Here is a 25,404-nt window from a genome sequence, read left to right as displayed (position 1 = left end):
TCTAAGGAGTGAAAGGTGACGCCAGAATCGCGTGTGCTACTCCCCGAAAGAGTCTCTGGCAACACCTTCTGTCTAGTTACTCTTTCCTAGTAGCAGGAAGCGTTTCCAAAAGTTTCCTTAAACCTCCTCTATCCCTAAGCCTAAAGGTCAGAGTGCCAGGTCCCACTTGGCTCCCCAGCCGTCCGAAATCTGATCGTTTCAGAAGTTTCTGGAGTTTGTAGATTAAAAGAGGTGGTAGTGAGGAACCGCGCACAGTGACCACCGCGTATTACGTAACGGAAGCCCTGGCTGTAGGAGGGAGCGAGCCTGACATTGAGACATTCCAGGAGGAGGGGAGTTGCTGTCCTGGAGTCGCCAGGAACGGCGGCAGCAGTTCCAAGAAACCAAGAGAGAAAGGTGGCAGAGATAAAGAAAACACTACGGGAATGAGAATGTTAACAAGCCTTAGGACCCAGAGCATTAGCAGACGGCTGGGCACGTGTAGTAATTTGTTAGACGAAACGGCAGCCTTCCAACTTTTGCAGGGGAACAAGGAGATTTGCCCTTTGGGGGATTAAAAACGTTACAGCAAAGCCAAGAGCTAATGAATGGGGTTCAGTGGTTTGTTGGCAGTACTTAAATATTTCTGTCAAGGAGCGCAAACTCTCTGCAATTCTTTAGAAAGTAGGGACTCAGACCAAACTAGAACACTCTCCGGTGCTTCTCCACTTTCCCAAATCCAAACAGAAGCTGCTCGAGCGGTACTGCCCCTTTAAGACCTGCTTGCTCTCGGGCTCTACAAAAGGGAGTGACCTCTGGGCTTTGACAGCTCCCCTAATAACTACCAACGTGCAGGCCCCGCCCACCTGGCGACCAGCAGCGCCAATTGGCCAGCGGGCCGGTATCCCGTGCTCTGATTGGCTCGCCGCTTCCCCTGAGCGAACCTTTAGAACTCTGAGACAGACAATATTCTGTTACATTGTAGCAAAATGGCGACTGTCATTCACAACCCCCTGAAAGCGTAAGTAAGACTAAAAAATGTACATATTCCGCCTGGTTTCAATATGAAAAAAAAGGCGCCTTCCGCGTGCTGAGCGCTGCCAATGCACTGCGCTTGCAGGCGCCTGCAGCCGCGGCGGGGCTTCTCTTTTCTTTCAGCTCTTACTTCTTCATCTTCTTTTTTTTTCCCCCAACGCGCAGAAATGTCAAGAGATGCAATTAACAAGAAGAAAATTGTTACATTTGTGTTCTGCTTAATTGGAGGACTGGCCGAGAGGGGTTAGCGGCAGAGGAGCCAGGCGCTCGAGTGCTGTACAGGGGGGTCGTGGGCAGCTCGGGGACAGCACAGTCCCCCGAGTGCCCGGCCTCGCGGGGCGGCGAGCGCGGCGCGGGGGGCGGCCGAGCTGGGGGCGAGCGCCGGGCAGGGGCCGCCTGGGTGCACTTGGCTGAGCCCCGCGCCTCCTGAGTCCGCAGCCCCTGCCCAGCTGCTTGGTCCGCCGGGGCGAGCGGACCGTGGCAGCTCTGGAGTTTGCAGGGCGCTCTACGCCTTCCGATCGCTTGCGGGGAGTTTGTGCAAACCTTCCGGAGTTGGGAGGACCGCAGGGGGAGCAGTGGGTCCCGGGAGCCCTGGGGCCCAGGTGGTTGCCCGGGGCTTTCCTGCTGGGGCAGCCCCCGGAGCGTGACGGCGCTCCGGGCGGTCACCGGTGTGTCTGTGTGTGTTTGTGGGCGAACTGGCTGTAGTAAATTAAGGACTCGGGTTAACTTGGGGTTGATTTGGAGGCAGGGAAGCTGCAGGTCTTATGAATGGTGTTCTCGCCTCCGCTGGGTGAAAAGCCGAGGCGGGTATAGAGGCAGCTTGGGGCTCCCCGCCTGAGCCGGCGGCTTCTGCTCCCGGCCAGAGCGAGGGGCAGGTGTCTCTGGCCGCCGCCGGGAGACTTTGAGCGGACGCCCAGATCCCGGACGCAGGGGGGCGGGCTGGGCGAGGACATGCGGGGACCAGTCCCTGGGTCCGACAGCCAATTCCTGCCTGCCTTCCTTCCCCCTCCTTTTCATCCTGGCTTCCTTCCTTCCTTCCTTCCCTCCTTCCTTCCAGTCGGTGGAACTGTTAAGCCGCCAAGTCCGATCGCGATCGCGGAGTCGGGGGAGGCTTCGGAAAACTAGCGTCGCTCTAAAAGGGGTGCTATTGGCGATGATGTTGGCAGAGGAGATCTCCCTCCCGATCGCTGCGCGACGTGGGTCGGGGTCCGCGCCGCTGGGACCCGGACTTCCCAGCTGGGCTGGTAGCCGCTGTCGAAGGGAGTGGGGGGGGGGGGAGGCGCGAGTGGGGGGCGTTTCATGCAGAATTCTCCCGGGTGTGTGGCCGATGCCAGTCCGGGTTCTTTCAACTCAGCGCACCGCGTTGGCACCCCAGGCTCCTCCTGGAGTTGAAAAGCAGATTCGCACTGGTGGTGGTGGGGGGCGTAGGGGGGTTCCCTACGCGAAGGAACGCGCGACGAGAATCGGAAGTGTTTGCACCAGCTTATCTCCCCTCACTAACAGGGAAAAAGGTAGTAATGTCCCCCGTATCGGAGTTTTAAATATACATATATGTATTAAAGCTGCAGTTAAGAGGATACTGGAAGCTGATGTTGGTCACAGAGCAGCTCCCGGCTTTAGTTCTCGCTCGCAAGCTCGGATACACTGCACTTGAACGCCACGGCGTTTCGCCCAAGAAAGAAAATGTTTTATGGCAGAATAAATGGGCGTAACTTCGCCGCATCCTCGCTCCCGGTGGCTCGCGAAGGCACACCGCTGATGCTGTGAGTTTCTACTGAACCCACAGCTGATCTGCAGTTTCCCCATTTCCCCCCGAAATCACACAGGCGGGCTGATGCCACCTGGTAAACTCAAGTTAGAAGAATCTATTTCACATGTGCGCCAGGTTTATTTCCTGCTGGGAAAGCGGTACCCTCGTTACCCTGGCGCCCGCTCACGCGCGGGCAGGCGCAGTATCTCTACGCTCCAGGGTTTCCCGGCTCGCTCCAGCTTTTTTTGTTTGTTTGTTTTTTGAACTGCAGAAGGGTGCCTTTTTGGCAAGGTTGTCTGGGGTGGGGTGGGGTTAGAGGTGGAGGAAGGGACAGAGAAGCGGGCTGGTTAGTGGTATTAGTTCTGAATTATTATACTTGTACTTTGTGTAGAGACAGTTGCAATGAGATGTTTTGTAATTCTGTGTCACCACACACACACACACACACACACACACACACACACGCACACACACGCACGCGCTAGCGTGCACACAACACCCCTGCCTGCTTTTTCTAGGTGGAAGTTGAGTGGTCATTTTTAATTAGCCCCTCCTTTTTGTATCTCGACCCCTTTCCCTGGAGGTAAGGAGGTGTAAACAATACCCCCCATCCCCCGCCCCCAGCCGAGCTTTCTGCACTCCGGACGGTTTTTAAACTCCTATGGCAGGAGCACACACGTTGTTATTGGGAGACCTACACCATCTGTCTTTATTTTTAAAAACAACTTGTTTAATAAAACATCTTTTATATTTCATTTGTTTTTAAAAGTTGCTGATCGGGAAACAATACACACGTAAATAAATTATGCATGGGATAAATTAGAACAAAGCGCAGAAACACATCCAGCTAAAGGGATGGTTGGTGGCGTTGGGAGGAGGGGAGTAGGGAGAATGGTTTGGAGAGCTAGGTTTTTATCCTCTTGTGTCCCTCCTCACAATGAAACGGAGCTGAACGACATTAGCATTTTCTCTGTGTGCGTCCCAGGCTCTCTCTCTTTCCTAAAAAAAAAAAAAAAAAAAAAGCCAACAACACCGACGCCTTCTACAGAAACTGGTCACACAAAGGTTTCCTCTAGGATTGGGGAATAAAGTGGTAGGTTAATGTGCTGGGGAGAAACAAGCTTAGGTGTCATGCAACACCTCTGTAGGGCTCTGTCTACCCTGAGTATGGACCATTCTTCATTATACTGGCTTTTTCCATGTGGGACATTCAATAATTCAATAGCTTGGGTAACTGGATGGCACAATTTGAATCTCATTGCTTTGGGGTCTTCCTTAGGGTCCCTAGCTCCTAGAGCCACATCTCCTCTCTTAGCAGTTTGGCTTTTTTCCTCCCTCTTTGATCTTCCCTCAACTCCCTTTCTTATTCCTCCTCCTTGTACCCTTCACCCCCTTCCTCTCTGAAGCTGACAGCCTGGCTTCTCTCTGTTGGCGCCTTTAACATCTTATTACTGCCCAACAGGGTGTTAGAGGCAGAAACAGGAGCCGCCTGGACTGATCAGATCACAAAGAGGACACGGCAGGTGGCCCCACAACCAAGCGGTCACATCTGGACAAATAGAATTTAAAAGCACTGATAGATTTGTATGATGTGTAAATGGGTAGTACATGTTATTTAATTTAGCAGCTACATTGTCTGAGCCTAGATGTGCGAGTAACCCTCATCTCTTACATGTACAAGCAAGATAAGGGCCATGTAGTCCAGTAAACCCACGCAGGTAACATAACTATGAATTTGATAAAGGTCTGTGTGTAAGTCGGTCACATAATATATCCTGGTTGATTTCTGCATATCTGGGAAACAATGCTTTTCATATAAATTCTAATCTTACTTCATATTCTAGTTCAGGTAAGCCACCCTCCCCCAAATCTGCTATCAACACTTTAAACAACTTACTCTTTTATTAAGTTATCAAAACCCTGGTTTGTATGCACTTAACTGGGAATGTCTGCCACCTTCTGCCAGACTTGATTATGCACATATGTATCTATTATTATAACTGCCTGCTTAGAAAAGAATAACTGTTATTATTATTATTTAATTATTCTGTATAAACCAATAGGGCTTTTCCTCAACTATTTGTTTAAAAAGAATGAGACCAGTAAACTGTTTTGTCATGCTTATAACTGTGAACATACAGATAGATAATTGTATTGAAACTTTCTTTTGTAAGGAGTTCCCCTTGCTTGGAGGTGTGTGTTTATATTTCTGTTTTTTTTATTAAGGACACAATTCTGAGGGGAGTAAATACATACTTACTTAGCCAAGGTCAAACAGCAGGTCATGTGTGTAGACGGACTTCAAATCTTCATCTCTTTATACAGCCTGTGATCTGGATACACTGTATCCTAATCTAAAGTGGTTTCAGTGCCTGTGAAAGTTGTGTAATTGTGGCCACTTATAAGCCAGACCTCACTCTTGCTGTCGCACTCAGTTTAGGTATCAGAGAAGAGAGGGTGGGGGGAGTTGCATTCCTGGTTCTAATCTCCTCTTAGCTCTTTCTGTTGGAGTGGGGCAACGTGGGTGGGTAGGTACTAAGTGGGGAATATGGAGGTTGGGACTTTGTGAACTTGTAGCCTTTTATGGACATTATTTTAGCCCCTCATGAAAAAGGACCCTCAGATATTTTAAGCCAACAAATGCCTAAGAACCACCTTCTCCATCTGTCTTCTGGGTGCCCATCAAAAAAAAAAAAAAAAAAAAAAAAAAAAAAAAGCCCTGAATTCCCCAAACTTTATTAGCACATTATTTTTCATCAGGAAGAATGTCTGGTTTTGATGAGATACCCATAAAGGATATTAATTTCTGCAAGAACCCATGTAGAGGCATTGTCACAGGGTAAGCCTTTGAAAATTATCTGGCTTGCAGACCACCTTGGGGACATCCAGAGATGGCTGGGAGGTTGGGAGCTGCTTAGATCCTTAGGTGGGCTGGGATTCAGAGGCCACTTAATTGGAGACTTCTCTGCTTCCTCTGTCTTTTTGCAATCATGCAGGTAGCTGGAATTTGGATGCATCTGAGAAAGACCATAATGTCTAAAGCTGTTTCAGAGCCATCTGCTCAGATCAATGCAAAACATAAAATGCTACGGTCAGCATGCTTTGTTTTGCACCAACAACAGAGAGGAAACTGAGGCTGATGTTTCTGTTTTCAAAGAGAGGCCATGCTGATTATAGTGGTAGTGGGGGCTGGGTCATAAAAAGGCACCAGAATCCAGGTCTGTTTATTGTCCCCCCCTCAGCAAAGTAACTTTTGTGGTTTTTGAGTATTCGGAAAGTCAGTAGAAGACAGAAACGTAGCCAAATGTGGCAAGCCCCTGGCCAAGAAATGCCACAACCACTGACATAGTTTTTGTGAAGCCACCGTTTTCCAGCTGGGGCCTATGTAAGCATGACCCTCGCTTTAGATAATCTTCAAATATGCAGGTATGTAACAAGGAAAGATAAAGCGCCCTGGGGGTGGGGTGGGGTAGGGTGGGGTGGCAGGAAGGGAAAGGAGTAGGTGAGTGGATAAAACTGCTGTGTGGTCTGAACTCTGAAAAGATTATTGTTTAACAGTGAGAGAGGCTGATATGATGATCTGTTGCCAGTTCCAAAGTTTTCTTTAGTTGTGTGAGTGACTGGGGAGAGATGAGGTGTTGTGGTGTTTTTGTAATTTGTTTTTCTTATTGGTCCGGTTACTAGTGTTTCACAGTCTGTCAAACCATATGGATGAATGGAGCTAGCATCGTAAAACTGTCACCCAAGGAAGGTTTTTGAAGCCTGTGATTTGCATCAGAGTTTTAAAAGCAGTGGTTAGAAGGTGTTGGGTGGGGGTGGGTGGGAAAAGAGGGGCAGACTGTGTTGGGAATTTCTAGGTCGCGTTTGTGAATAGGAGTAGTGTGGGGGGTGGCGAGGGAAGAGGGAAGCCTGGAGAGGGCTGAGAGGGGCCGTGTTTGGAAGCAGGGAGGGGCGAGGGGATTAGACTCAGAGTGCCTAATAATGGGGTTCAAATAGCCCACAGTGAGTCCTCCCTCCCCGCCCCTGCCTTGGTTGTGAGCCTGAGAAACAATGATGACACATGTCTAATCCCCCTTTTGCACCCTCTTCGCCCCTCTCTGAATCCGGAGACTGGTCATCTCAGGTTGCTGTGAAATGAGCACGTTTCTGTTATTCACTTTGAAAACCTGCTGTTCGTATTCATTGTGACTGGAAGGCCCACCAGAAGAGGTTTTGCAGTTCCCTTCCACCTGTTCTCAGTGTGGCCGCGTCTCAAACTCTGTTCCTTTTCCACGTTCATTTCTCACCATTGGCTGGTCTTTGTAGCTGTGAGGACTTCAGGGCAATGGAAGACAAAAAGCTCTGAGAGAGGAATCCAGCGCCTTGAGCTCTGCTCTCAGTTTTACCACCAACTTGCTACTCAATCTTGGACACAGAACTTCTCTGAACTGCAAATCCCTTGTCATTGAGATGAGGGTGATGCACCTTGATTGCCCAAATTCCTTTCAGTTAAAAACTTGGTGGCTCTCACTATGGTCAGTTAGGACAGGGAGAACAGTTAGGGGCCAGAGTTCCAATTCTTCCTTGTTTTCAAAGTGCGTTTCTAAAGGGGATTTGTTAAGACTGGGAGACTCTTCATTAGTTTCATCTTCTTGGGTCCAGTCCTGCCACATGGAGCTACCACTTGGGATTCTAACCAGGATGGCACTCCTCTCCCTTCTCAGGGCCTAAAGCTGAGGACCAGGTGATGGGCCATTTAGAAGGTGGGCTTTTCTTCTGATTCTCCCCTCCTTAGCACCCTGACCAGAGGATGGAGAAAGGGGAGAGAAGGGGGAAGACTAATTGGCTTATTTTGCTGTTCATTAAGCACTCAGATCAAGTTTTTGGTTGTGGAAAAGACTGGAATTGCTGAGAACATCAATCCTTTTTTCCCCTTTCTTTTCTTTAAATGTGTGGAGGGAGAGGGGGAAACCAAACAAAAGATTTTTCTCCTCTGGATTTCATTTATCCACAATCTCTCTGGACCTGTCCTCTCCTCCCCTATGACACCCATCCCAATTAACATGGAAATAAAGTGCTTACCTCATTTCCATTTGGGCAGCTGCAGATACCAGTCGGATTAGAGAGTTGAAGAAGTGGACCTGTACTGATGTCTCACTGAGCTTCCTCTAGCATACCCCGTGTTACTGCTGAGGGAATGGAGGTGATTAGCAGATATACACAGGCCTGCTGTACCCAAGTGGGTATTAGCAGCGTCTAAATTAGAATTCACTGCCTCTCCTTCAGTGACATGCCTCCAGAATATCCCAGATTCCTCTGAGGGTGTTATTATCAGGCTTTCCTTTGATTGGAAACTCCCTTGGCAATTATTTTCTCCAAGCCTAAATGAGGAAGAGGGGGTTGCAAAACCCATCAGAGAATTCATAGAAGCCAAAATTGCGATTCTTAGGCAAAATGAAAGAAAAACCAAAATGGTCACCCTGACCTCCAGCAGGGAGAGGCAGCCCCTTAATTTTTTTCTAATTGTGGTCAAATATACATAACATGTATATTTAACATTTGTAACTCGTAAATGTGCCATTCTAGCCATTTTAAAGTGTGCAATTCAGTGGCATTAAGTAAATTCATAATGTTGTGCAACCATTGATACTAACCATCTCCAGAATTTTTCATCATCCCAAGCAGAAGCTGTGTACCTATTAAACAATAACTCCCATTACCTCCCCCCCCCCCCCCCCCCAGTCCCTGGTAACAACCATTCTGTTTTCTGTCTCTATGAATTTCCCTATTCTGAGCACCTCATGTAAGTGGAATCATACAATATTTGTCCTTTTGTGATGGGTTTATTTCAACTAACATAATGTCCTCAAGGTTCATCTATGTTGTAGCCTGTGCCAGAATTTCCTTCCTTTCAATGGCTGAATAATATTCCATCGTAGGTACATACCACATTTTGTTTATCTACTCATCCAGCGAGGGACCCTTAGGCTATGTCCATCTTTAAGCTATCATGAGTAATGCTGATATGAAGGTGGGTGTATAGGTAGCTGTCTGAATCCCTGCTTTCAATTCTCTTGGGGATACGCCTAGGCCCCTTCATTTTTAGACTCTTTAAAATTCAGGGACTACATTTCTAAATGGTAAACCCCTGCCTTATAAACTTAGGGACAAATGCTAATAGTATCGTGAAGTTCAACCTCCTTATCCTCGCCACCCCTGTAGATAGCATTATTTTTTTTTGGGGGGGGGGGTGCTTAAATCCTCTGAGAACCCAAAGACTCACTTCTTTCATCCCCAGCCACAAGGATCCCGTCCCCTTGTCTCCACCCCCCCTTGAGGGCATGTGGGGTGTCAGGCAGGGTTTGGGTTTGTGGGGGCAAAGAGCTGTAGTTCCCTGGTGAGTCTTGGACTGAACGTTTGGTTTGTTTCCTGGGCGGGATGGAGGTTTCATCCTGGCAACAGGGGGCCAAGGGGGATGGGACAGCTTAAAAGGCAAAAGTTAGTAAATCAGACCTATCATTTCCTTCAGTGAGAAAAGCCTGTGTCTCCTTTCTCCTCCTTTCCCCTGCACCCAGCTCTGCTTAGCCCCCAAGGTGCCTGAATGAAATAATGGATGTGAAAACATTTCCAAAGGCGTAAAGTGCAAATGGGAGGTGTTACTGGGAGAACACAGTTTCCATTAGCTGACTGAGGCCTTCTCAGAGTCAACAATACCTCACATATTGAACATTATTTTAATATATTAAAACTAAAATAAATGAAATGAGTATGGCATTACACATCAAGCCTAATCATTGCTTCTCAGGAAATGCAAAGCCTCACTCATCCAGCTGTGTGTAAATAGCCCTAGGATCTCATTGGGATTTTTCCCATTGTCTGGGTTTGAAATAGGTGAGAATATGAGCTCAGGGGAAGCCCTCATTTCATTTCCCCGTTGTCAGCCCTGAACTGAGTCCACCTGCAAAATCAGAGGAAACAGAAGCTCAGAGGACAGAGGAGAGTGCTTTCCTGGAACTTTGGCATTGGTCATCTTGCCGTCTCTGATTCCCCCTTCTATTAAGACGACTCTGGGAAGAGAGGAGCAGTGGTGGAGGGGCTGGAGCTTCTATCTGCTGGTCATCGAGGAGGGTGTGCTGTTGACACAGGAGATCAGCTGCCCGAATTGATTCTGTATACAAAAGGTAGACTATGGAGCGCATCACGGCGGGGCTCAAAACTCGAGAGACTTCCATCTCAAAACTCGAGAGAATTGCCAGCCTTCAGATACAAGCTTGCTGCAACCCTACAACATTCCTTTACTTTATAAAAGCAAATTAAGTGAAAAACGTCATCTGGACTTCCATTATCCTCAAATAACAACTCTTTACTTGTCTTTGTTTGCTGCCAGTTGAGCTCAGTGAGAACTGTCTCACCCTCTTTGGGGCTTTCTTCATCCTGTGCTGGCCAGCACTGACTGCCACGCTGTCCCTCAGAACTAACTAAGCAGCAGATAGCCCCCCTCCCTGCATCTAGGAGCCTTCACTCCAAGGAAGGCCTCCAGTCTGTTTCTCCTTCCAGGCTGTGGTTCTTTGGCAGGACAAAGTAAGTGCCTGTGAGCCAGGAGGCTGACTGCTCCCCTAGGCTTCTCCTAGGGAAACCACTGTCCATTGGGGGGTGGGGCGGGGAGGCAATGTGGTGCTGGGATGGGGGAGGGCAGGGTGGATGGGGTAGTGGGAGTGGAGAGAATATATTCTCTCCTGCTAATTATTTTCCCTGAGGACTTAGCCAATGCAGAACCATCTATTATCGTGGGAGCGCTCTATGGTGGTTCTGCCTGTGATGAATGCTAAGTGGAAACAAGCAAGAAAAATTAACAGGCGGCTGCTTCTGTCCACCTAATTAAAATGCATATCCAAATGCATAATTCCTTATGTTTCCCCATGCACACACTCCCCTTCCAATCCCAATTCTATGGAGGAGAAAAAACACTTTTCCCCAATCATTTCTCTTGATTATATTTCCATCAAGGAAGAGCTGGAGGGTTCCCTTAGAATAGAGAAGGGCAGTTCTTGTAACACTTTGAAAATTGCTGGTTTTTTACTTAGATTGAGCCCAAAAATTCCGAGCTGTTTTTGGTTTTAAATGAAGAACAAAAACTTTATCGGGCTGCAGAAAAAAGGGGGAAGGAAGGAAGTAGAGAAAGAAAGGGGGGGGGGGAAGAAAGCAAGCAAGAAAAAAGAAAGTTCTCACCATTTTTGTTGACATTTTAGTTTTGTGCTAAGAGTCTTTTTTTCTCCTCCTTCTCCTCCTCCTCCTCCTCCTCCTCCTCCTCCTCCTCCTTTTCTTCTTCTTTTTTTGGTACTAAAAGTCAGCAAGGTCTTTTCTATCTCTCCTCTCTCTATTCCTTTCTCTGACTTTGCACCACCTCCCTCAGTCCCCTAAACAAACATCACCCAGGGTTTTTGTAGAGAGATTTGAGAAGATGCATCTACCTGTGCAGATCAGGTAGAGAACAAAAAGCAAAAGCCTCTGCATTTTGGGCAAGATCAGAGATGCTGACATCACAGTTCCAAGTAGGTTTTGAATCAAACAAGCAATACCTCTTCATCCCTATCTTCCTCCCTCTTGGTTCACTGATCATTTTCTCCCCATCGAAGAACAAGTTTATTCAGTGGCCATAAAATATTTAATAGACAGGAAACTTAAGTTGCTGTGTTCAATTTGACGTCACTGCTGTTTCTGCAGCAGTCCCCCTCCCGGGTAGCCCCCCACCCCCCCAAGCCCCTTGACTGCCCTCCACAGCAGCCCCAGCTGTTGATTTATCAGGGCCGGCTGGCTCAGCAGTGCATGGAGATTGCTTTTAATTAACTCTCTTCATTTTTCCCAATCTTCAGGGAGCAGCAGCCCTTTAATGATTTTAATATTTTATCTGGATTTATATCCACTTTATTTGTTGTTGTTTGACTTCCGCATTTGTTCTTCCCGAATCTCTTCCAGACTGATGGATTTATTTGCCCCTTCCCACAGCCCCCAAGACCTTTCTGGAGGAGAGACGACGATGGGTTCTGAAGAAGGCCCCGTCTTCCCGAGCTTTCTACACCTGCCCGGGGGAGAGGTGCGGGCGTTGTTGGCCTGTGTGGTGGTTTGGGTGAGAACCTTTGTCTTAGGAATCCCAGGCTCACCTGAATCAGCTGCAGGAATTTCTGAGCTTCCCATTAAAAAGAAAACAAATCCGAATTTGAGAAAGTAAGATCTCCTTGGCTCTTTCGTGCTTGCTATCTCTGTAAGGGAGGGAGCCGCCTTGGAGAGCTGGATAAAAACTGCTTCCTGGGGTCCCCAGTTAGCTGTAGTCGGAGGCCTGGTGATGACTTTAGGGCAGTGCTGGATATAGGTGCGAGTCAGATCTTGTGCCATTTTCTGTGTCTGTAGATATGGCCGGGAAGAGGAAGAGTAGGTCTGGTCTGAAAGAGGATGTTCAGGGGCGCCAATTGCCCTCTCTACTCAGGCCGCCTTCTCCCTCACCCCTCAGTTCCGTGTTCTTGTGCCCACTTCCCAATGTGGGAAAACACACCGCCCGTTTGCGCACCTTCCCCGCTCTGCCTTCCAGCCTCCTTTTGGCTGCAAGGTCTACACCTTCCCCCAGCAGTCCCAGAGAGACCTGGCGGACAGACTTGCATGGGGGCTCTTTTTCAGAACCAGCTTGTCTGCAAAAATGCCTTTTTGGCATCTCGGTTTGGCGATGTGTCTTCAGGGTCACCTGTTGCTAGGCAACTACCAACTAAAGTTTGAGCCTGATCTGGGGATTGCAGTAAATTGCCCTAGGTGACTTGTATTCTCATTTAGGGACCTGGCTTTGTAATCCTGGCTTCAGGAATAGGAGGTTGAGAAGACATATTTCCACATGTCTTTACGGAAAGAGGTATTGGCTTTTAAAATCTAGCCAGTACGCCTGGGTGGCTCAGTCGGTTGAGCGGCCGACTTCAGCTCAGGTCATGATCTCGCGGTCCGTGACGGCTGTGAGTTCGAGCCCCGCGTCGGGCTCTGTGCTGGCAGCTCAGAGCCTGGAGCCTGTTTCGGATTCTGTGTCTCCCTCTCTCTGACCCTCCCCTGTTCATGCTCTGTCTCTCTCTGTCTCAAAAATAAATAAATGTTAAAAAAAAAAAATTAAAATCTAGCCAGTGCCTGGCACACAGTCAGTACACAGATATTTGTTTTGGTGATGAAAATTGTGATTTCTTCCTATCTCCTTGCCCTCATCCTTTTAGCTCTGCTCGTTCTGAAAACCATGCCGTCAGATTACTAAACTATATGTGGGATGCAGACACAGCAAACAATGGCTTCTACACCGCGGTGTGGTGTTCAGGCTTCTCAATGTGCTTCTTCACCTTTCCTTGGTGACTAAAGACCCTTTTGAATCCTACGAAAGTTGTGGATTGTCTTCCCAGAAAAAAATGCACGTAGGTGTGAACATCTGCAAGTCGGGTCCACAGATTTTGAGGAGCCCATCAGTGGATGCCCCAGACGCCCATGGGCTCCAGGTCAGGGACCTCAGAATGTGGAGTGAGGGTGAACTTGTGAGTTCTGATGTGGGTTCTGTATCCCCCTCAGAGAGATGGCGCCCCTCAGACTCCCCTACAGTCTCACTGAACTGCTGTGGCTCCTCCAGCCCCACCTTGCCCCATGTGCACTCCATGAACACCTGCCTGCTGAACCCCTGGGTATTTCGGAGGCCCCCCCTCTCTCCAGTGAAGTCCTTGCGGACCCTCAGGTAGAATTGACCACACCTGCCTCAGCCCCATCGTCCCAAGCACACTCTTTTTTCATGGCCGTGGAAATTCTTGACCCTCGTTAGTTGGAATAAGGCCCTGGAAGGCTGGGATGGTGGTTGCTTGTACCTTTCTCATCCCAGGATCTAGCAGAGCAGGCATTTAATAAATATGTGTGGAATAACGAAGTAAATGAAACCTGCAAGCAGACAGTGCTCTTCCTCCCTAATTCGCTTCCGGCCCTTCAGAGCTGACGTGTTTCTCATTCTCTCCCTTGACTGCAGGCATTTGGAAAAGGCAACAGAATTCCTTTCCCCAAATTCTTCAGTTTCAGGAGTTGGGAAACAGGCACAAGCTTGGCCTTGCTTGAGTGTGGAATGTACGGCCATGACAAATGTCAGTGTCATTTATTCTAGCCTCTTGTTTCTTTACCACTTCATTTTTGTGGCTCTAAGACCCTCTTTGGTCTTGGGAAGTAAAGACAGGTCTTTTTACTTTGCTCTCTCTCCTTCAGGGACTAAGTAACCCAGGGCTGGTGAATAGCCACTGATAACTCAGCCACATTTTTCTTGGGTGTCTACTGTGTGTTCAGCCATGTATGGGATTTCCTTTAGCCTTATTTATACCTGAGGACTTTTCATGAGTTTTTAAGATAGAGAGCAGAAGGCGAGAGTGCTATAATGGTTTAACCCAACGCTGGGACCTGTCCTATTGAGTTCTGGAGAGAGCTATGGCTCAGTCACTGTTTTCAGATATATATCCTTTGAGACAATGCCTTTTGTATACTTTCATAGTACCAACACCGACATAGATATAACTTTCCCTATGACTCATTGTCCCAACTGTGTTCAATGCAGATAGATTCGCTTGACAGTGAGACAAAAAAAAAATGATGTCCTGGGGATCATGCGGGGGGCCTTCATTTTTCATACTGAGAGAGAGAAAAATATCACTGTAACTTTTGTATACCCTCTTACTGCTTCAAATCATTCATTGTTGGGGCCATTTGGAAGAAAGTACCACCCGCGAGAGGCCTGGTTCTGGGTCAGGGGTAAGGTGAAGACCAGAGGTGGTGATGGGCTACTCGAGTCACGTTTTAATTCCGATTCTGATCCATTAGACATCCCTCAATGCAGAGAGCAGGAGAAAATGCTGACGGTGCACAAAATATAGGTTGCAGGAGCAGAGTTGTACAAAAGTGTTTGTCAACTCGGAAAGGTCATACCACACTAGCACTTACTCTCAAAGTAACTGTCCCTCGGTCCCTGTGTGCGGCCCTACAGTACAGAGGGCACACCCGGGGCCGTCAGGTTGCGGGTGCTCATTTCCTTTCTGGGCAGCCATCCCAGTATAACAGATACTTATACATATTCTGTCCTCATTTTATCTAATTACACACATCTCTGGGGGATGGGGAACAGGTTTGGATCATTCAGTTTTAGGTCAGTTATGCACAGGGTAGCTGAGATGAACACTAATCTATAGAGTTCTGTGAAATTGGGAAAGTTCCCATAGTTCCCTGGTCCAAAGCACACCAGAGGGCATTGTTTGCCATCTCAGGGCCCTAGATCCCAGTCAGCATCAGAGGAGGGATGGAGCCTGGCTGGGTCATGGGGCTGAACCTTCCGAGACCGAGCTAGCTCTTGCTACCCTTTGAGCAGTAGGGATTCTTGCTCTATTATGTGGTGACCTGCCAAACGGAGGGGACCCAACAGTGTGGGTCCTTCTTCTGGCAATCATTTGCCACCCAGTACCCAATACCTGCCTGGAATGGGTTCAGTTTCCTGAGAAATACAGAACAAAAGGTGCTCTGACTGATGCAACAATCTTTATTATTGCCCAGTGTTGCCTGGAGTTTCTGTCTCCTTTTCAACCCAGATGAACTGGTCTGGACAATATAAAAGCCCTGAAATGTCCCCACCTTTCTCCAAGACCCCGATCGGGCAGACTCGGGCCACTTCCTGGCATCTCTCCTCCAGGCTGTATTGTAGCTTTTGAAATCCCCAGGAAAGAAAAGCCCACTGGTTACCCTTTTATTTTCCTTTGGCTTTCTACTTCTTATTTCATTTCTTGACTCAGACCTCAGCCTCCCCAGCGTTCTCTGAGCCCCAAAGAGAGGAATAATCCACGCAATGCCTAATATCAAGGTTTGCATCTCCAGCCCAGGCTTCCTTCTGACCTCTTGTCTCCCTCGTCCTTGCCCTGTTGACATCTTTTCCCTCGCCTTCTGCATTGCACCTTGATCAAAAAGCACTGAAGGGGCATAAAAAGAAGGGAAGAGTTTTTGCTCTGTCACCAGGAGGGCACACTCAGTCTCGTGAATGTGGGAGTGGGCAGGGGGAAGGAGGAAAAGGTCAAAGCTTGCACACAGCAAACCGGGTGAGAAGAAACACGGGGTGTGAGGTTACTCTGCACTAAATGAGCGGTCCAGCCCCTGAGGGGTCTGTGAAATCAGAAAAGAGAAAGAGCGTCCTGTGGTTGGGGTGTCAGAGAAGGTTTCAGGGAGGAGGTGGCTTTGAGCTGAGTATGGAAGGACAGTGGATCTGGTCAGGCTCAGAGGAGCAGTGGAGGGTGAGGTGGAGAAAGACAGGCACAAAAGGAAAGTGAACGGAGATCCGGGAAGTGTTTGAGTAATTCCTTAGAGAATCCCCTTCCTCTCTCCGGGAAGAAAGGCCAGGTGGACAGGCGTGTGTGGAGGGTAGCAAGTGGGTCTGTTTGGCTGGTTGGGAGTGGGAAGGTGGTCCCTGAACAGAAGGTAAAAATGGGAACTCGCCCGGGGCCACGTTGTTCTGAGTGGAGTCCCATTTTGGCAGCCAATTCTTGGGAAGTGCTTGAAAACTTTGGAGGCCAAGGGGGCCTCCAGGGGGACGCTGGGTTGTCCTCCTGAGTCCCTCAGCAGGAAGCATCGCCCACCTCCAGGGGCCCCCTGGCTAAAGTTGAACTGAATCCTCCTTGGTTTCCTTGGTAATACGTTCTGGGTCCTTTTCAGGGTACTTCCCCAAGGGGTGGGGTGCCGAGGACACACTGGGGGGCCTTCACTGGTGTGAGCCCCCTATTTTGTCAGGCATAGGACTGCCCTGGCCCACTCGTGGGCAGATTTGCTTAGTAGGGCAGGACTGTAGGGGGAAGCCTGTCCAAGTGGTAGATCTACAACTCTCTCCCCCTTTGTGTTCTTCAATCACCATGCCCTTTCTTTCAAAACAACAACGATAACCCATAAATGGTATAAATACAATATACAAATCCAGTCGAGGGAGGAAAACATAAATGCTGACCCTCATAGCGCAGTCAAAGCCCCGTGCCTCGAGGATTAGTTTCGTGGTTCAAATCGGGGGAGGGAGACTGCAGGTCTCTAAGACAGTGTTTCCTTCTGGGAGGACTGAGGGAGTTTGTTCTGTAGATGGTGCTTCCCCATGGCCACCCAGGCACACGGGCACCCCTGTTACCCATTCAAGTGCCCACCTACATGTTGCCTACTCCCCCCTGCAGGAAGGCCTGGGGCCCAGGGAGCTAGCTTTCAGGGGGAGGCGGGGTGTCAAGCCCAGTTGTCAAGGTTCCTTAGAGCCTTGGGCTCTGACAGCTCACACACTCTGTCCCAGGGAGAAGCAGTGTGGCAAGCAGGGGCTATGTGGCCTATACCTTAAATGCAGGCTCTGGAGCTAGAGAGTTGGGGTTCAAATCCAAGGCCCGCAGGCAGGATTCCTAACCCCTCTGTGCCTCGGTTTCCTCATCTGTAAAGTAGGAATGATAGTTTCTGTCTTCAGAGCGTTGTTGGAAGAATTGAATAAGTTAATATATGTCAAGTGCTTAGGAGAGTTGGCACGGGGGCGCCTGGGTGGCTCAGTCAGTTAAGTGTCTGACTTTGGCTCAGGTCATGATCTCATGGTTCATGAGTTCGAGCCCCGCGTCAGGCTCTGTGCTGACAGCTTGGAGCCTGGAGCCTGCTTCAGATTCTGTCTCCCTCTCTCTCTGCCCCTCTCCTGCTCACACTCTATTTCTCTCTCTCTCAAAAGTAAATAAATAAACATTAAAAAAAAAGAAGGAGAAGAGTTGGCACATATTTACCTTCTAACTGGATGTTCACAGGGACCCTGTTTTTCTTTAAAAACATTTTTTTAAAAATGTTTATTTATTTTTGAGAGAGAGAGAGAGACAGAGCATGACCAGAGAGAGGGAGACAGAGAATCCGAAGCAGGCTCCAGGCTCTGAGCTGTCAGCACAGAGCCCGACACGGGGCTCAAACCCATGAGCTGTGAGATCGTGACCTGAGCCGAAGTCAGACGCTTAACCGATTCAGCCACCCAGGTGTCCCTGCAGGGACCCTGTTTTCCTATCCATAAAATGGAAAGATGTACTAGCTGATTTTTTCTCCCCACATTGACATCTTAAGGAAAATGAGATAATAGGTAAGAGAGCCTCTGATTTCCTTAGAACAAAGAAGTTCTAGAACTCTATGGCATTATGATTATTATTTTTTACTATTAGAAGAAATGTGCTAGGAGACTTTGAGACAGGTTTATCTATAGGATGTCTTGCCCAGGAGTTCAGATTATTGCATGCTACTTACTCGGTGCTGCTATTGGGTCCTTCTGAGAAAGAAAAAGAATGTCCCAGATGCTGCAGAACAACACACAGGGGTGAACTGACTCTGACGTGACTGGTGACTGAACTCCTGGTTTCCAGCCTCTGCTGCCTCCTCCAAGGGGGAGGAAGGTGCTTCCTTCCTGGGTGAGCTCCGCCCCTTCCACAGCTGGAAGAGGGCTTGAAAGTCCTTCGGACCAAAGTGGGTGGCATTAAGAGTTGGTCTGTGCACTCTTGCCGGGGTGGGCGCCTTTCGCTTCTGTGGCCCTTCCGTCCCGGTGGGTGTGTGTATGCATGTTCCTAGCACACGCTTTTGGTAGGCAGCACTCTGTACTTGACAAGCTGGCATTCCACACTCCAGATCTTCCAAACACCAGACCCCTATGTTATTTTTAACTGTCCAAAGTTTTTTCCACGTGGTGTAATTGATGGGACTCAGTGGCCTAGTGGGAACCTAAACTTCAGCTCATTTTGCAGCCCTTGAATGGGCTGGGTCTGATGACCCAGCAGAAAACTACCCTGTTTTCTGAATTGACTGTTCTAAATCTTCCCGCCTGCCCTACCTCCCCCCCCCACCCCGCCACTCGTCTCTGGGGAAAAGAAGCGTGCACAAAGATAACCTGAGCTCGCCTGTTTCTGTGGCTCCAGATAGGAGGGAGGAAGATCGTTTCTGTCTGTGACCTTCTCCTCCCTGCTCTCTCTGAGTCCTGCTACTGAGGGACAAAGATACATTTCCAGGGAGATGACAGGAAGGGCACTGAGAAGGTTGGTCCTCAGTCATTTCTGGCCTCTTTTCCAGCCCCCACGTTCCCTGAGGGGTAAGTCACATTCTCATCATCCTCTGGGGACAGTCCTGGACAGATGCTTTTTTTTTTTTTTTTTTTTTTTTTTTTTAAGAGAGCCTGAGATCTTGTGTCTGGTGACCACTGTTCTTGTGATAATGGAGAAGATTCTCAGTCAACCACGTCCAGGAGAAAGTGCACCATTTCACTCTGGCCTGTCATTTACGTCACAAAGTCTCCAGCTTGTGTCTTTTTTTTTTTTTTTTTTTTAAGTGTTTATTTATTTATTTTGAGAGAGAGGGAGAGAGAATCCCAGTCAGGCTCTGTGCTGTCTGTGCAGAGCCAGATGGAAGGATTGATCTCACAAACCGTGAGATCATGACCTGAGCTGAAGTCAAGTTGGTTGCCTAACTGACTGAGCCACCCAGGCACCCCTCCAGCTTATGCCTTGTTTCTCTGTGTTATTCACAAGTCTCTCCAGACCACAGTGCACTTGGCATTTTTCTTATAGTAGTAGAACAAGTATAATGTACCACTTATTATGGCACTGGATATACAATGACATGCATATCCAATATGGACCCTATCTTTATAAAACTTATAGTCCAGTTGGGGAGATGGTCACTAATCATATACATATATAAATAAAATTTGGATCTATGTTTTGTTGTAAAGCCAGGAGAACGGAGGAGAGTATGGAAGGGAACACTGTTCTGGTCTAGTGTATTGAGGGAAAGTTTCCTTGAAGAGGCAACATTTTATCCCAGGCAGAGAAATGGCACACGCAAAGGTCCTGTGACACATTAGAAGGAGCAGGGAAGGCTGTTGTGCCTGGAGAGCCAGAGAAGGAGAGAAAATAGAGCTCATGGTATGGTAAGAATTCAGGAGGGGCCAGAACACAAAGGACTTGATGGGAATTTTAGAGGTGTGTATTTTTCCCTATGAGCAGTGAGCAGTTACAGAAGTTTTAAGTTAGGAAGTGCCTTGATCCAGTTCACGTTCTAAAAATTTCCCCCTGGAAATACAGGGAGGTTTAGCATGATGCCCTGGGAAGGACGGGACAGGTGAGTTCTGAGGAGACTTTTCTGGGCAAAATTTAGAAAATAAAAATAAGATATGAGCATGTACATGAAGGACAGGGCATGAGCCGGAAAAGGCCGGGACAATGGAGTTTCCCCTTTAACTGCTTTCCTCCTTCGTATCATTCCCAGTCCCATTTGGTAGTTTAAAGACACTGACACCCCATCCCCTACCCTGGACGTTTTTGATTCTCTGGAGAGATTGAATTTCTTCCCAAGTAGCATCTGCAGCACTTTGGTCCCCTCTGCTGTCCCTGCTGCTTCTTCCAGACTGTTCCTTTGGGCCTCTCAAGGTGTGGACTATCTACACGAGGCACACCTGTGTGACTGATGAGGCGGCAGACTTCTGGGCCTCCTCTTAGACCCACCAAACCAGAATCTCGGTGGGAAGGCTGTGCACTCTCTTATGCCTCCTAAAGCTTGAGAACCACTGTTCTTGTAGCCCTGCACCTGCAACAACAAACGTAATGATGCTTTAACTGTGTGTGTGTGGGGTTACATGTGGACCAAGTGCTTCGGAGGCACAGATGGTCTTCTTTAGGCCTGGCAACAATGCACTCCAGCAGACAAGGATCTGGTAGCCGTCCTTTCCTAGCTGATGCGGTTACAAAGTGACGGAGCTGGTGCCTGCAGGAGGCTCAGCGCTGCACGGCTGCCCCCAAACATCGCACTGTGCCTTTGTTCCTTCACGCCTCTGTTTTGTTTTGTTGTGTTTGTTTTTTGAGAGACAGAAAGAGTGGGTGCAAGTGAGCAAGGGGGAGAGAGAGAGAGAGAGAGAGAGAGAGAGAGAATCCCTGGAGGGAAAGAGAGAGATGGGGAGAGAGAGAGAAAAGGGGGCTAACCCAAAGTGGGGCTTGTGCTCACCCAGAGCAGGGCTCGAACTCACAGACCATGAGATCATGACCTGGGCCGAAGTCAGATGCTTAGCGACTGAGCCACCCAGGCCCTCATGCCTCTGTTTACAAGGTGAGGTGAATCCTTATAATTTCCAGATGTAGTTCCTTTAAAAAAAAAGATTCAGTACCTTTTTGGGGGGAGGAGGTGGTTCATGAGATCCATCTAGAAAGTGAGTATCTAGTTAGTACATGAAAGGGTGGAATTAGGTGGGTTTAAATTATTTTAGCTTTTTAGTATGGAAGATAGCAAACCTATATGAAAGTAAACAGAATAGTGTAAAGAACCTCCACAAATCCATCACCCAAGTGCAACAGTCATAACGGGGACGGGGAGTGGGCATCTTTTCAATGGTTCAGTCAGGCTTTGCCCTGTGACGTTCTCATTTTTATGTCCATTGAATGAAATGCCTGACAGAGCCTGGGTGGCTCAGTCAGTTGAGTGTTGACTTTGGCTCAGGTCACGATCTCACAGTTCATGAGTTCGAGGCCCGCATCGGGTTCTGTGCTGACAGCTCAGAGCCTGGAGCCTGCTTCAGAGTCTGTGTCTCCCCTCTCTCTCTCTGCCCCTCTCCTGCTCTGCTCTGTCTGTCTCTCTCACTCTCTCAAAAAATAAACATTGAATGAAATGCCTGATAAGAGAATGGGCAGAAGGATCAGACAAGATTGTAAAGTACCCCTACCAGCTAATGACCAGAGAGGGAGAAAGCTCTTTTGACTCAATTTGTCTCTTAACAGTACAGCTCATAGGCAAGGCTAGAGCTTGGAACTGCAGACCTAGGAAATACCTTGGAGATCACTGGTGGTCTCCCTTACTGTCGAGACATGGTGGCAGAGGCCTGGCAAGGTCTGGGATAGTGGTCAGGCCTCACACCGCTAGGAAAAGCACAGAACTGGGCTTGAAACCCAGGTCCTCCAGCCCTTCCTCCCTTATACCTGCCTCCCTTAAAATAAGTTTTTTTTCCTCATTTATTTAAAAAATTTTTTTCAAATTTAGATATATTTAGCCTATAACGTTGTATTAATTTCAATATATTAATTAATATATAATTAATTATGTATATAATAATTTCACTCTAACATAGTGATTCGATATTTATATGTATTGCAAAAAGATCACCGAAATAAGTCTGACATCACCACACATACTTAAAAGATTTTTTTTCTTGTGATGAGAACTTTTAAAATCTCCTCTCTTAGTAACTTGCAAATACACCATTATTAACTACAGTCACCATGCTATACCTTCTATCACCAGGACTTATTTATAACTAGAAGTTTGTACCTTTTGGACACCTTCACCTATTACCCTCCACTACCCTCTGCCTCTGGCAACCACCAATCTGTTCTCTCATTCCACGTATGAGTGAGATCATACAGGATTTGTCTTTCTCAGTCTGACTTACTTCATTTAGCATAACGCCCTTGAGGTCCATCCATGTGGCAAATGGCAGGATTTCCTTCTTTTTTATGGAGGAGTAATACTCCTTTGTGTGTGTGTGTACAGACCACATTTTTGTTATCCATTCATCCATTGATAAACACTTATGTTGTTTCCATGTTTTGGCTATTGTAAATAATGCTGCAGTGGATGGGAGCGTGCAGTTAGTGTTTTCATTTGCTTTGGATAAATACCCAGAAGTGGCACTGCTGGACCATAGACTAGTTCTATTTTTTCATATATATATTATATATATAAAAATATATAAGTATATATAAATATATAAAATATACATATTTATTTATTTTATTTATAAATATATAAAAATATATAATATATAAATATATATTTAATATATATGTTATATATAAAATATATAATTATATATATATACACATATATATGTATATATATATATATATATATATATATTTAAGTTTATTTATTTATTTTGAGAGAGAGAGAGAGAGAGGGAGAGAGAGAATCCCAAGCAGGCTCCACACGACCCAGAGCCCAATGCAGGGCTCCGTCCCACAAACAGTGAGATCACGACCTGAGCCGAAATCAAGAGTGGGACCACTCAACCAACTGAGCCACCCAGGCACCCCTAGGGTAGTTCTATTTAAAATTTTCTCAGAAACCTCTACTCTGTTTTCCACAGTGGCTGCACCAATTTACATTCCCCCAACAGTGCACACGGGTTCCCTTTTCTCCACCTCCTCACATGGGTTCCCTTTTCTCCACCTCCTCGCCAACACTTATTTTGATACCTAGCCATTCTAACAGGCCTGAGGTGGTAGCTCATTGTACTCTAGTGTTTGTTTTTGTTCTCGCCCTGATGTTTTCCGGCATGAAGCCACGGGAGACAGAACCCCTATGAAAAGCTGTCCAGAGCCCTGATGGTTGAAATACCAGTATTTGGCTACCTCAAACCTTGGCTTCCTCCTTGTGAAAAAGACCCTTAGTGTAGCCTGGAGTTCTCCTGGTCTAGCTAGAAAAGAATACACCTGCAAAATGAGTACTGGAGGAAGTGAGGGGACTGCGTGTGCATTCTCCCTTGGCTTTGCCTTCGCTAAAAGTCTAGAAGCTCTAAGGCAAAGTATGACAAGATAGTGGGAACCATGGGGAAGGAAGGTAGAAGAGAAGGAAGAAATCAGTTTCACCGGGCAGCTTCATGGAGGAGGCGAGGCTGAAGGAGGCCTTGATGGGTGGGCGGAATCTAGGGAGCTGAGGAGAGAGAAGCCTTCCCTTTAAGAGGGGAATCAACCTCTTAGCATGGCACATCAACCAAGAATTATTTAGCACCTCCCGAAGTGGAAGGCTCTGTGCTTCACGCTGAAGAAGATACTGAAAAGCAGAACAATTTCTGTTCTTCAGGAACTTCCTGTCTAGCTGAGGGACGAGACCTATGTTGAATATTAATATAAGTTGAAGACTCTAAGACTCTGAGATGCAAGTTAACTTTTAAGGTAAGCCTAAAGAAGAGCGCACCGGAAACCGAGAGACGAGGTCCAAAGGAGAACACGGTAACCATGCCAAGGGCCGCGGACCCAGTGTCTTCTGTGTATGTGGCCGTGAGCTAGCTGCTACAATAACCGCATCATTACAAAGCAGCCTTTTTTTTTTTTTTTAATTCTTTTTTTTTTTTTTAACGTTTACTTATTTTGGGGACAGAGAGAGACAGAGCATGAACGGGGGAGGGGCAGAGAGAGAGGGAGACACAGAATCGGAAACAGGCTCCAGGCTCTGAGCCATCAGCCCAGAGCCCGACGCGGGGCTCGAACTCAGGGACCGCGAGATCGTGACCTGAGCTGAAGTCGGACGCCCAACCGACTGAGCCACCCAGGCGCCCCACAAAGCAGCCTTTTAAAGTAATAATTACACTAGTTCCAGCTACCATCTTGAACACCTACACTCTGCTCAGCAGTCTTGTGCTGTGTGGTGCACACACATTAATTCATTTAATCCTCCCGGGAAGCAGATAATGTTAACTAGTTTATAGAGGAGAAAACTCTAAAGACTTTAAGCAACTTGCCTAAGACTCCGAGGCACAAACCTGGGTCTGTCCATGCAAAGCAGGTAGGGGTTCAAAAAGGCACAGTGTACATGGCTGGGTAGCTGGGAGAGAGAAGGCTGGACAGGCAGTGAAGCACCTGGTATAAATATCAGTGTGAAACTTTGGCGCTGATCCTGTAGGTGCTGGGGAGTTATTTAAGGTATGGCAGGATGGACGTTGAGGGTGATTAATTTGCAGGATGGCTTGAGTGGAGAGGCCGTGGCAGGAACACAGACCAAAGCAACTGGGGTCTGTGGTGGTGGGGGCGGGGGGTGGCGGCGGTGGGAATGTGCCTGGTCAAAGCACGTAATGAAAACCCTCACAGCCCATCAAACTTAATTAAAATCAAATAAACACTCCGGCAAACCCATCTCACCCCAAGTAGGGATAGAGATTCCAGATCACTCCTAGGGCCTTAATGCTGGTTTCAATATAGCTGCAGGGACATAAAGCTTCATCGATATATAATATTTGTAAAATATGCGTACGCTCTGCATCGATAGGCTCCCTTACACATTTACGGTTTCGGCCCTCAGCTAGGTCCTCGGTGCCCCATCATAACCTCTTTTCTGAGCCTTTTTCATTTCTTCTCTTCGGCACTTGTTCCAGGGTTTTCCATTTACCTGAAAACCCACTCCATCCTCTCGCTCTGAACAGATGATTTTACCACTGACTTCTTTAAGAAAATCGAAGCCACGAAGCAAGGAACTTCCTTGTCATTCCTGCCCCCTGCCTCCTCGTGGCAAAAGCCGCTTCTTCAGAGGGGCCTCCTCTGAGCACTGCACTTGATGCTGTCCCTGCAATAGTTGCCCTGGTGTATTACCCTGGTATGTGTTTTTCATAGTGCATGCAACCATCAGAAATTATCTTTACGTATTTGTTTGTTCACCTGTCTTTAGTGTGCCTTTCCCCTTGGAATGTAAGTTCTGTGAGAGCACAGGCCTTGCCTGTCTTGGCCGCTGTAATATCCACGGTGCCTAGTATATAGTAAGTGCGTGGGACATGGAAGGTGCTTAAAATAGAAAGAATGAGTAAATTCCCATGGCTTCAGCCAGTGCTCACAATTCAATCTTCTTTCCTCCTG

General features: G+C 47.6%; 1 protein-coding gene and 1 long non-coding RNA gene across 6 annotated transcripts in view; both read left to right on the top strand.

Moving 5' to 3' along the window:
• The first annotated feature begins 897 nt into the window (after positions 1 to 897).
• Positions 898 to 25,404, top strand: part of DPF3 (double PHD fingers 3) — a 267,179-nt gene continuing 242,672 nt past the window's right edge. For 2 of the 5 annotated variants that reach the window (XR_006705142.1, XM_045451443.1), the window contains exon 1: positions 898 to 1,000. Coding sequence is in view for 3 of the 5 variants with exons in the window: in XM_045451443.1 (XP_045307399.1) it covers positions 969 to 1,000 (32 nt within the window). In the remaining 2 variants the exon portion in view is untranslated. Of the gene's footprint in view, positions 1,001 to 23,541; positions 23,734 to 25,404 lie in introns of those variants that run through there. The other 3 variants (XM_045451446.1, XM_045451445.1, XM_045451447.1) reach the window with 2 other exon arrangements.
• Positions 6,254 to 11,972, top strand: LOC123584059. The gene is made up of 2 exons (XR_006705143.1): positions 6,254 to 7,506; positions 11,750 to 11,972. It is a non-coding gene; the product is annotated as an uncharacterized LOC123584059 (long non-coding RNA).

The sequence above is a fragment of the Leopardus geoffroyi genome, chromosome B3 (assembly GCF_018350155.1).
Source record: "Leopardus geoffroyi isolate Oge1 chromosome B3, O.geoffroyi_Oge1_pat1.0, whole genome shotgun sequence".
In the NCBI taxonomy this organism is placed as follows: domain Eukaryota; kingdom Metazoa; phylum Chordata; class Mammalia; order Carnivora; family Felidae; genus Leopardus; species Leopardus geoffroyi.
Note: the sequence above shows the minus strand (reverse complement) of the source record. Positions and strands in the feature narration are given on the sequence as shown.